The sequence below is a fragment of the Mustela lutreola genome, chromosome 2, assembly GCF_030435805.1.
Source record: "Mustela lutreola isolate mMusLut2 chromosome 2, mMusLut2.pri, whole genome shotgun sequence".
Lineage (NCBI taxonomy): Eukaryota > Metazoa > Chordata > Mammalia > Carnivora > Mustelidae > Mustela > Mustela lutreola.
In genome coordinates this window covers 65,190,210-65,202,757 of record NC_081291.1, presented here as the reverse complement: position 1 = coordinate 65,202,757, position 12,548 = coordinate 65,190,210, and the positions used below count along the sequence as shown (strand labels likewise).

The 12,548-nt window shown below is 42.6% G+C and overlaps 1 protein-coding gene across 1 annotated transcript; it reads left to right on the top strand.

Moving 5' to 3' along the window:
- The first annotated feature begins 9,638 nt into the window (after positions 1–9,638).
- Positions 9,639–12,272, top strand: LOC131824344 (phosphatidylinositol N-acetylglucosaminyltransferase subunit Y-like). Its single transcript, XM_059162014.1, has 2 exons — positions 9,639–11,794; positions 12,010–12,272. Exons 1-2 carry the CDS (start codon positions 11,758–11,760, stop codon positions 12,177–12,179), a joined length of 207 nt encoding a protein of 68 aa, XP_059017997.1. The 5' UTR covers positions 9,639–11,757; the 3' UTR covers positions 12,180–12,272.
- The last annotated feature ends 276 nt before the right edge of the window (positions 12,273–12,548 follow it).

Here is a 12,548-nt window from a genome sequence, read left to right as displayed (position 1 = left end):
CGGAACTCTCCCTCCTCACAGAAGACATGATACTCTATGTGGAAAACCCCAAATTCTCCATCTCCAAATTACTAGGACTCATACAGCAATTCAGTAATGTGATAGGATACAAAATCAATGCACAAAAATCCGTTGCTTTCTTATACACCCACAATGAAACTGCGGAAAGAGAAATTAAAGAATTGATTCCATTTACATTAGCACCAAAAACTATAAAATATCTTGTAATAAATCTAACCAAAGAAGTAAAATATCTATACTTGAGGAACTACTGAACACTCATGAAAAAAATTGAAAAAAAACATTGAAAAATTGAAAAATTGAAAAAAACAGTCCATGCACATGGATCAGAAGAATAAAATTACTAAATGTCTATGTTGCCCAGGAGAATCTATACTTTTAATGCCATGCCCATCAAAATACCAACAGAATTTTTCTAAAATGCTGGAACAAGCCTAATATTTGTATGGAACCAGAAAACATGCAGAATCACCAAAGAAATATTGAAAAAGAAAAGCAAAACTGTGGACATCATGTTGCCTGATTTCAAGCCATATTTCAAAGCTCTTGTCAGCAGGACAGCATGGTACTGGCACAAAAACAGACACTTAGACCAATGCAACAGAATAGAGAGCCCAGATATGGACCCTCCACTCTATGGTCAACTAATCTTCAACAAAGCAGGAAAAATATCCAATGGAAAAACAACAGTCTCTTCAATAAATAGCTCTGGGAGAATTGAACAGTTATCTACAGAAGAATGAAAATTGACAATTCTCTTACACCATACACAAAGATAAACTCAAAATGGATGAAAACTTCAACATGAGAGAGGAATCCATCCAAATCCTAGAGGAGAACATAGGCAGGAGCCTCTTTGACATCAGCCATAGCAACTTCTTACAAGACATGTCTCCAAAGGCAAGAGAAACATAAGTGAAAGTGAACTTTTGGGACTTCAAGATCAAAAGCTTCTGTGCAGCAGAGGAAACAGTCAACAAAACAAAGAGGCAATCCAAGGAATGGGAGAAGAGATATTTTCAAATATCTCAAATATTTCAAAGGGCCTGAAATCCAAGTTCTATAAGGAACTTCTCAAGTTCAACACCCTAAAAACAGATAAACAAGTCAAAAAATGAGCAGAAGACATGAACAGACACTTCTCCAAAGAAGACATACAAATGACTAACAGATGAAAAAATTGTTCATTAACATTAGATGTCAGAGAAATTAAAATCAAAAGCACATTGAGATATCACCTTACACCAATTAGAGTGGTGGTGGGTATTAAGGAGGGCACATATTACATGGAGCACTGGGTGTGGTGCATAAACAATGAATCTTGGAACACTGATTAAAAAAAAAAAAAACAGGTAACATGATGCCCCCAGTTTTGTTTTTGTTTTTCAACATTTCCTTAGCAATTCGGGGTCTCTTCTGATTCCATACAAATTTTTGGATTATTTGCTCCAGCTCTTTGAAGAATACCAGTGGAATTTTGTTCGGAATGGCATTAGAAGTATAGATTGCTCTAGGCAGTATAGACATTTTAACAGTGTTTATTCTTCCGATCCATGGAATGGTCTTCCATCTTTTTGTGTCTTCAGTTTTTTTCATGAGTGTTCTGTAGTTCCTCAAGTACAGATCTTTTACCTTTTTGGTTAGGTTTATTCCCAGGTATCTTATGGTTCTTGGTGCTATAGTAAATGTTACCTGATTTCAAGCTTTATTACAAAGCTGTGATCACCAAGACAGCATGGTACTGGCATAAAAACAGACACATAGACCAGTGGAACAGAGTAGAGAGCCAAGATACGGACCCTCAACTCTATGGTCAATTAATCTTTGACAAAACAGGAAAAAAAATATACAGTGGAAAAAAGACAGTCTCTTCAATAAATGGTGCTGGGAAAACTGGGCAGCTATATGTGGAAGAATGAAACTCTACCATTCTCTTACACCGTACACAAAGATAAATTCAAAATGGATAAAAAACCTCAACATGAGACAGGAATCCATCAGAATCGTAGAGGAGAACATAGGCAGTAATCTCTTCGATATCAGCCACAGCAACCTCTTTCAAGATATGTCTCCAAAGGCAAAGGAAACAAAAGTGAAAATAAATTTTGGGGACTTCATCAAAATCAAAAGCTTCTGCAAAGCAAAGGAAACAGTCAAAAAAACAAAGAGGCAACCCACAGAATGGGAGAAGATATTTGCAAATGACAGTACAGAAAAAAGGTTGATATACAGGATCTATAATGAACTCCTCAAACTCAACACACACAAAACAGGCAATCATATCAAAAAATGGGCAGAAGATATGAACAGAGACTTCTCCAATGAAGACATACAAATGGCTATCAGACACATGAAAAAATGTTCATCATCACTAGCCCTCAGGGAGATTCAAATTAAAACTACATTGAGATATCACCTTACACCAGTTAGAATGGCCAAAATTAACAAGACAGGAAACAACATGCGTTGGAGAGGATGTGGAGAAAGGGGAACCCTCTTCCACTGTTGGTGGGAATGCAAGTTGGTGCAGCCTCTTTGCAGAACAGTGTGGAGATTCCTCAAGAAATTAAAAATAGAATTTCCCTATGACCCTGCCATTGCACTCCTGGGTATTTACCCCAAAGATACAGATGTCGTGAAAAGAAGGGCCATCTGTACCCCAATGTTTATAGCAGCAATGGCCACGGTCGCCAAACTGTGGAAAGAACCAAGATGCCCTTCAATGGACAAATAGATAAGGAAGATGTGGTCCATATACACTATGGAGTATTATGCCTCCATCAGAAAGGATGAATACCCAACTTTTGTAGCAACATGGACAGGACTGGAAGAGATTATGCTGAGTGAAATAAGTCAAGCAGAGAAAGTCAATTATCATATGGTTTCACTTATTTGTGGAGCATAACAAATATCATGGAGGACAAGGGGTGTTAGAGAGGAGAAGGGAGTTGGGGTAAATTGAAGGGGAGGTGAATCATGAGAGACTATGGACTCTGAAAAACAATCTGAAGGGTTTGAAGTGGCAGGGGGGTGGGAGGTTGGGGTACCAGGTGGTGGGTATTATGGAGGGCATGGATTGCATGGAGCACTGGGTGTGGTGAAAAAATAATGAATACTGTTATGCTGAAAATAAATAAATTTTAAAAAACCAGAATGGCAAAGATTAACAAGTCAGGAAACAATAAATGTTGGAGAGGTTGTGAAGAAAAAGGAGCCCTCTTATACTGCTTCCGGGAATGCAAGTTGGTGCAGGCACTTTGGAAAACAGTGCCGAGATTCCTCAAAAAATTAAAAATAAAGCTACCCTATGCCCCGGCAATGGCACTATTGGGTATTTACCCCAAAGATACAGATGTAGTGAAAAGAAGGGTCATATGTATGCCAATGTTCATAGCAGCAATATCACAATAGACAAACTGTGGAAAGACCCAAATGCCCTTTAACAGAGGAACAGATAAAGGAGATGTGGTCCATATATACAATGGGATATTACTCAACCATCAGAAAGGATGAATTCCCAGCTTTTGCATCAACATGGATGGGACTGGAAGAGATTGTGCTGAATGAAATAAGTCAAGCAGAGAAAGTCAACGATCATATGGTTTCACTTACTTGTGGAACATAAGAAATAACATGGAGGACATTAGGAGAAGGAAAGGAAAAGCGAAGGGGGGGAATGGGAGTAGAAGACGAACCATGAGACTGTCGTCTCTGAGAAACAAACTGAGGGTTTTAGAGGGAAGGGTTGGAGGGATGGCTGAGCCTGGTGGTGGGTATTAAGGAGGACATATATTGCATGGAGCACTGGGTGTTACACATGAACAATTAATCTTAGAAGACTACATCAAAAACTATTGATGTATTTTTTTGTGAATAACATAACATAATAAATATCCATATCCTTCCTCTCTAGTTTTTCCTATTAATAACAGCTTACTTGGGTGTAGTTAATTTCTTATAATGAGTGAAACAACATCAGTAATGTTTTCAGCTGAAAGTCTGAAGGATACATGAAAATCCATTCTTTGTGCTTTTTTTATTAATTTATTTTCAGCATAACAGTATTCATTATTTTTTCACCACACCCAGTGCTCCATGCAATCCGTGCCCTCTATAATACCCACCACCTGGTACCCCAACCTCCCACCCCCCTGCCACTTCAAACCCCTCAAATTGTTTTTCAGAGTCCATAGTCTCTCGTGATTCACCTCCCCTTCCAATTTACCCCAACTCCCTTCTCTTCTCTAACTCCCCATGTCCTCCATGCTTTTTGCCATGCTCCACAAATAAGTGAAACCATATGATAATTGACTCTCTCTGCTTGATTTATTTCATTCAGCATAATCTCTTTGTGCTTTTACATTCTTTTTGTTTTTCAAGTTTTTATTTAAATTCTAGTTGGTTACCACATAGTGTAATATTGCTTTAGGAGAGGAATTTAGAGATTCATCAATAACAATTGCTCATCACAACAATTGCCCCCCTTACTATCCATCAACCATTTAGTCCTTCCCCCTCTTACCTCCCCTCCAGCAACACTAAGTTTGTTCTCTATATGTAAGATTCTTGGGGAGTACCTGGGTTGTTCAGTTGATTGAGTGACTGACTCTTGATTTCCACTCAGGTCATGATCTCAGGGACATGGTCAAGCCTTGCGTTAGGGTCCTGCTCAGTGGGGGGAGTCTGCCTGAGATTCTTTCCCTCTGCACCTCTCCCCAAATGCTCTCTCTTTATATTTATAATATATAACTATAAGTATAGATAGATAGACTAGTATGGATAGTATAGATAAGTAGAATCATGGAACGCTACATCAAAAACTGATGATATATGTTGACTAACAACATAATAAAAAAGGCAAAATCCAAAAATAAGTAAATAAACCTTTAAAAAAGCATTTGTGATGGCTTGCCTCCCTTTCTTTATTTTTTCTTTCATACCCTGTGTTCATCAGTTTTGTTTGTTCATTCTCCCGTAAGAGAGAATTCATATGATATTTCTCTGATTGACTTAGTTCACTTGGGATACTACTCTATAGGTCCATACACATTGTTATGAATAGGAAAATGTCTTATTTTTATGGCTCCATAATTCCACTGTATTATATATCACTTCTTTTAAGATTTATTTGAGAGAGAGAGTGAGCGAGAGAAAAGGCATAAGCAGGGAAAGCAGTAGGCAGAAGGAGAAGCAGGCTCCTGCTGAGTATGGAGCCTGACTTGGAACTAAATCCCAGGACCCTAGGGTCAGGGTATGAGCCGAAGGATGACACTTAACCAACTGAGCCACCCTGGTGTCCCTATATCGCTTCTTTAGCCATTCATCTATTGATGGACATCTGGGCTCCTTCCATGTTTTGGCAGTGGTGGATGTTGTTGCTATAAACATTGGGGTGTTAATGCCCCATCAAATCAATTTTGGCATCCTTTGGAAAATTATGAGTGTAATTGATGGGTCATAGTATAGTTCTCTTTTTAACTTATGGAGGAAATTCCATGCTGTTTTCCAGAGTAGCTGCACCAAATTTGCATTTCCTCCAACAGTGTAAGAGTGTTCCACTTTATTCTTTATCCTTTATGCTTGTCCATGAGTAGATTTTCTCTCTCCTTACTTTTTGATTTCCTGGTCCCTTCCACAGTTTCCCATCTATTTTTTGCCTGCCACCAACATGAGAATAGAGCCGGGCAACGAGGATACAGCATGATCTGATCCTCACAGTGTTTTCTTCCTATAATAGCCGACTGGTCAGGTGGAAAGTGAAAGTGGCATGTTATCTTGGAGCCAGTCACTTGCTGAGGAGAAATCTGGGAGAAGAGAAAGGTGGGGTTGTTTTCAGGTTTCATGTTGAGAGCCCCTTGATTCCATCTTCATGCTGGGAGTGAGAATAGGGAATGTGGTGAGATAAAGGGATTTTCCAGGTAAAGAACTGTGGCCACGTTGTACAGTCCCTGGAAACAGCTGAACTTCCCTTGGGAGTTTAGGTTTGCATGCAGGACAGAGGGAGTGCCAGTATGTGAATCCATGTGCTGTCATTTTGGGTTTGATTGTCTGTATATCATGTATTGTGTTTCCCTAGATTTATGTTTTCCTACAAGTCAAAATTAATGGTGTGCATTTTCTAAAGAATAATTCCCATCTGAGGAATGGGAGAAGATATTTGCAAATGACACTACAAAGAGCTGATATCCAAATTCTGTAAAGAACTCCTCAAACTCAACACTCAAAAAGCAGATAATAACATCAAAAAATGGGCAGAAGACATAAACAGACACTTCTCCAAAGAAGGCATACAAATGGATAATAGACATGAAAAAATGTTCATCATGATTAGCCATCTGGGAAATTCAATTCAAAATAACATTGAGATATCACCTTATACCAGTTAGAATGGCCAAAATTAACAAGACAGGAAACAACAGGTGTTACAGAGGATGTGAAGAAAGGGGAACCCTCTTACACTGTTGGTGGAAATGCAAGTTGGTGCAGCCACTTTGGAAAACAGTGTGGAGATTCCTTAAGAAATTAAAAATATAGCGACCCTATGACTGGGCAATTACACTACTGGGTATTTATCCCAAAGACGCAGATGTAGTGAAAAGAAGGGCCATCTGCACCTCAATGTTCATAGCAGCAATGGCCACAGTCACCAAACTCTGGAGAGCCAAGATGTCCTTCAACAGATGAATGGATAAAGAAGATATGGTCCATATATACAATGGAATATCATGCTTCCATAAGAAAGGATGGATACCCAACTTTTAGATCAACATGGACGAGACTAGAGGAGATTATGCTGAGTGAAATAAGTCGAGTAAGTCAATGATCATATGGTTTCAATTACTTGTGGATCATAAGGAGTAACATGGAAAGCCATTAGGAGAAGGAGAGGAGAAGTGAATTGGAGGAAATCAGAGGAGGAGACAAATCATGAGAGACTGTGGACCCTGAGAAACAAACTGAGGGTTTTGGAGGGTGGGTTGGAGGTTAGGTGAGCCTGGTGTTTAGAGGAGCTAAAAACAAAATAAAATATAGGATAGCTCTATTTTTCATTTCATTCATTCTACAGAACCTCTTTGTTTTGTAGACTGTTTCCTTTGCTGTGCAGATTTTGATATTTTTTAAAAAATATTTATTTATTTGATAGAGAGAGAGATCACAAGTAGGCAGAGAGGTGGACAGAGAGAGAGAGAGGAGGAAGCAGGATCCCTGCTGAGCAGAGAGCCCGATGTTGGTTCCATCCCAGGACCCTGAGATCATGACCTGAGTGGAAGGCAGAGGCTTAACCCACTGAGTCACCCAGGCATCCCAAAGATTTTGATCTCAATAAAGTCCCAAAATGTTCATTTACTGCTGGGAAAAATTAACAGCATGAAAGAGTTTAGCAGAAAGAGTAGCTTTTGGGGGATATTTACTATTTGAAGGAAAGGAGCAGAAACCACTCGAAGGGATAGAGAGCTAAGACTTCTCCCTTCATCCAGAAACAGGAACTGGTTGAATAGAGGTGCTGAGCCTCGGGTCACCAAGGAGGATTTAGGGGTGGTGTCTGTCTTGGCTATCATCACAACCAGGCCTTCACAATTCTATCATCCTCGCTCACCTGTATGCATTTGTCTGTCTCGGGGGGTGGGTGTAGGAAGCTCACTTGTCTTACCTCCTAGGTGCTTAAATCTAGTGGCAGAGGGCACAGCCCAACCGTGTGTCTGTCAAGGCCTTTGTCCACAAGCTCTTGATAAAAGCAGACAAATCTGATCTAAAGCCTGACATGCAGAAATCTTCACTCAGGAGTTGCATCTTGGAGGTCAGGATAGCCCAGGCTTTCACAGACTCACATGATCTAAGTCACCAAGGTCAGCCCCGGGTTGGGACTCCAGCCACAAGCCCACAGTCTGTGAGTGATCACCCTTAGCCAGTTCTGGCAAGAGTCTGCGCAGGTAAAGGTCTTGCTGGCAGACCTGGGCTAAGCTCTTTCCTCCATAGCCTCTAAAATTGGAGCCTGTGCTCAAACAGGTCAGGAAAGAGGAACAGAAGAGCACACCGTTAACTGAATGCAGTCCCACATCTCTTGTTGCTCTCGCAGGTACAGCTAATGCGCGCCTGCATCTCTGGGCTCCCGGACTTGCCGGGTTGCTTAGGGATATGCGAACCGGGCTCCCAGGACGAGGGGCCAGGGGCTCGGCCTCCCCACCCCACCCAACCAGCTCCTCGCTGCAGGGGCGCCCTTGCTCCACTCCCTGCGGGGGGCCTGACCCAGCAGGTTGCTCCAGGTCTCCACAGCACTCTCTCATCCACCCAGGGCCTCAAGGTTGGGGGCTCCCGTGGGAGTCCTCATCACTCTAGGTCCATGGTGCCGGCCGTTCAGGGCCCCCATGGTGTCTACCCCTCAATCCGCACCTTCCAAACCTGTTTGTCTCTGGAGAAGGCACGGCCTCCCTCACTGCTCGCAGCAACTGCCCAAGGCCTGGGACAATCTCCATCGGACCAGCCAGCACCCTAACAGCATTCAGTCAGCACCCCAACGGTATCCAGTCAATCCCAACGGACCCTGGCCAATCCCCAACAGTTGCCAGTCAGCCCCCCAAAGGCCTCCAGCCAATCCCCAACAGCCCCCAGCCAGTGCCCAACGGCCCCCAGCCAACCTGTGGTGACCCCTGGTCAGCCTCCAACAGACCTCAACGACCCTACATTCCAATCTTAACCTACTCTCTGGATGGGGTGGGGCTGGGAGGGCTCCCTAGAAGACGCTGTGTTTGAGGGGAAAGAAGGATGAGGAGGAGCTGACAAAGAGGGTCTTCAGGGTATTGTAGGCTGAGGGGAGGAGGGTGCCTGGAGAAGTCGTAATTGGGGGACGACCTCTCTGCTTTTCTAGTATGCAGCTGGAGCTTAGAACAGGGGGGGAGGACAGGGGAGAGGGCAATGCTAGGTAGGAGAGTGGAAGGGAGATCAGGAGGCCTCCACGCTGAAATGGAGAGGGTTGAACAGTGCAGTCAGATGTGTGGTGTAGAAGAAGTCCTGGGAACAGGGAAGACAATGGATGAAGTTCTCAGGCAAGCCTGGGGCAGAAAGCTGGTTGGAGATTTTGTGGGTGACCTAGGTAAGAGAGAAGTTGGCCTAAGCTAGAAAATGGCCTTTCAGGTGAGAACTATGGACTTGTTTTTAAAGCTACAAACAAGAACCTAAGTCACACAAAGCAGGAAAGAATATCCAATGGAAAAAAAGATAGTGTCTTCAACAAATGGTATTGGGAAAATTCGACAGCCACATGCAGAAGAATGAAACTGGACAATTTTCTTTACATTTATATTATATATATAATACAATGGAACACTACTCATACAATGGAACACTACTCAGCCATCAAAAAATGAAATCTTGCCATTTGCAATGATGTAGATGGAACTAGAGGGTATTGTGCTAAATGACATATATCAGTCAAAGAAAGACAATTATCATATGATCTTGTAAGTTAAATTTAAAAGACAAAACAGAGGATCATGGGGAAAGGGAGGGAAGAATAAAACAAGTCAGGGAGACAAACCATAAGAGATTTTTAAAAAAGATTTTATTTATTTATTTGACAGACAGAGATCACAAGTAGAGAGGCAGGCAGAGAGAGAGGAGGAAGCAGGCTCTCTGCTGAGCAGAGAGCCCAGTGCGGGACTGGATCCCAGGACCCTGGGATCATGACCTGAGCTGAAGGCAGAGGCTTTAACCTACTGAGACACCCAGGCGCCCCCATAAGAGATTTTTAAAAAAGATTTTATTAATTTATATTAGAGAGAGAGGGGCAGCCCTACATGGGGCTCAATCCCATGACCCTGGGATCATGACCTGAGCGTAGGGCAGATGATTAACCAATTGAGACACCCAAATGTCCCAAGAGACTCTTCCCTAGGAAGCAAACTGAGGGTTGCTGGAGGGGTGGAGGGTAGAGGGATGGATTAATGGGACGATGGGCAGTAAGGAGGGGACATGATGTAATGAGCACTGGGTATTATATAAGTCACTGAACTCTATCTCTGAAACTAATAACACACTATACGTTAATTAATTGAATTTAAAATAATAACTAGGAAACCATAAAAATATTAAACAATCCTGTCATCAGAAAAAAAAAAAAAACCCTAAGTCACAGACTAGGCAGGATGGTGGGAGCAGGTCTGTGAAGACAGTGGACCAAGGGTGAAGGTGACTGAGTTGCCCTTGCCCCTAACTAAGACGGGGAAGCATCAGTAACAGGAGGGGGATGCAAGGTTCAATTTTGGAATGTTTTGTTTATAAGCAGAGATCTCCTGGGCCCATCCAGGATTCACAGGGAGAGGACATGGGGGTCAGTATAGACTGGATTCACCAACATATACTGGAACTAGTGGATGATATCAGAAAGCTGGGCTCAGAAATTCGTGGACAGTCGATCCAATGTCCAGATAAAGGGAGAGAAAGTTCGCAGGAGGCTGAGGCGGCCAGGGTGGGAGAAGATGAAGAAAATCAAACATAAAGGTATTTTAAAAGCTGATGGAAAAAAATCAACTTTGGAATGAAGTTTGGAATAAACAGTGGGCAGCACTCATGAAAACTGAAATATAATTCCACTTTTCAGTATCTACCACGAAACCATGGTGGAGGGAGGGAGCAGTCCAGCCCTGAAGGCCGTAAGGGGTGCATTGGGCAGAATTTAAAAGCAGTTACTGACTAAAAGCATGTCTTCTGCTAATTATCACCATTCAGTAGAAATTCTACACAAAGGCATGGATAGACTCCTCCCCACTGTAACGGATTGCTGCCCTGTGCCCCTCTAGCTGGGCACGGCACTAGGGACTAGCATTATTGCTGCATTGCTTATAACAGAGGAACTTTCGGCACATCCTAAATGTCCATCCACAGGGGAAGGCAAAATCAAAGATGATCTGTGCAGGTGATGAAACAGGACATACACCAGTTACAAGGAATTCACATACCTATATGTCTGAATAGAGTCTAAAAACACGGGCGAACAAGCAAGCATGCACGAATATATTCATGTCCACACTTCCTATGAAAAATAATCCCTCTTATAAAGGAATTTATATATAGGGATGGGCCGAGGTGGTGGGGCTGGCCACAGGCACCCCGCTGGGTGCTTGAAGCCTGCTGGATCATGCTGAGCAGAGCACGATGTTGGTTCCCCTCAGCGTTGTGGGGTCCACATGTGTCCACATGTGCTGCGGTTCAGAGGCATCCCTAGTTGCCTTCGCACGTCAGGGTCATGGATGTTTGCAAACAAGAGCAAGAGGACTTGGTACCTGCCCTGCCCCTTCCACCAGGCGCTGCTTGAGATCCTGGTGTGCCTGCTCTCCCAAGAAGCCGCTCAGATATGAAGCATTGGCAAATTGGTTCGTGAAGAACTGGCAATAGCCTACCCAAATATTGGCAGGATCCCCTAATATACCATAGGCAGCTAGGATGACGCATCAAAATGAGAAGCAAGAAGAAATAGAGAAACACCAGATCATAGTTAAAAACAACACACACAACTAAAATTTTTTTAAAAAGGTTTTGAGATAGAGAGAGAGCATGAGCAGTGTGAGGGGCAGAGGGAGAAGCAGGCTCTCCACTGACCAGGGAGCCTGACACCGGGATGGATCCCAGGATCCCAGAATCATGACCTCACCTGAAGGTGGATGCTTAAGGACTGAGCCACCAAGGTGCCCCATGACTTACCTTTTTAAAATAGTGGCAGATAGTAAGTGAGGGAGAAGAATGTTTCTGTCTCTTCCTACATTGACTTTCCTTACTCTTTTATTTTTTTAAAAAACTTTATTTATTTGATACACACACATAAAGAAAGATCACAGAGGTAGAGAGGTGGGCAGAGGGGAAGGGGGAAGAGGCTCCCTGCTGAGCAGAGAGCTGGATATGGGGCTCCATCCCAGGACCCTGAGACCAGGGCCCCAGTCAAAGGCAGAGGCTTAACCCACAGAGCCACCCAGGTGCCCCAACTTGCCTCATTCTCATTGGCCTCTCTAGCAGGACTATTCTCAGCCTTCATGGAAGAAAACTTCCCATTGGGCTGCACCTGCTCAACCAGCCTGTGCTTTCACAGTCTGCCTATTAGCGTACCAGTTTCTCAGTTCTTCCACCTTTGGACTTGGATGGGTATTAAACGCTTCAGACATAATTAATACAAGCAGAACCAAGATATGTGTGTGTGTGTGTGTGTGTGTGTGTGTGTGTGTGTGTGTGAATGATATGTCCTATCTATCTCTGAAAGGTCAACTGCATGGAAATACTGGAAACTCACTTAATTTGCAGGAAAGATGCTTTGCCTTGCTTTTCTCGGAGGTTTGGGACTATGGAAAGCTTAACCTGAAGAAGTTTCTTTTATTGTACTTTTGTTCTGCTCTTGTTTATTGAAAATTCTAATTTATAACTACTGTACCAGAGGAAATATTTCAACACAATTTCTTGATGGAAATTAACAGTCCCAACCATCCCCTGATGACTTTCTTTACCTCATTCATCTAAAAGTTAATAAATGAAATTTTATACTT

Bases quoted from the DNA above. Each gene is read 5' to 3' on its own strand.
- LOC131824344 (XM_059162014.1), top strand. From the start codon at position 11,758: ATGTTTCTGTCTCTTCCTACATTGACTTTCCTTACTC. The intron at 11,795-12,009 runs TTTTATTTTTTT...TTGCCTCATTCT, and splicing joins TACATTGACTTTCCTTACTC to CATTGGCCTCTCTAGCAGGA.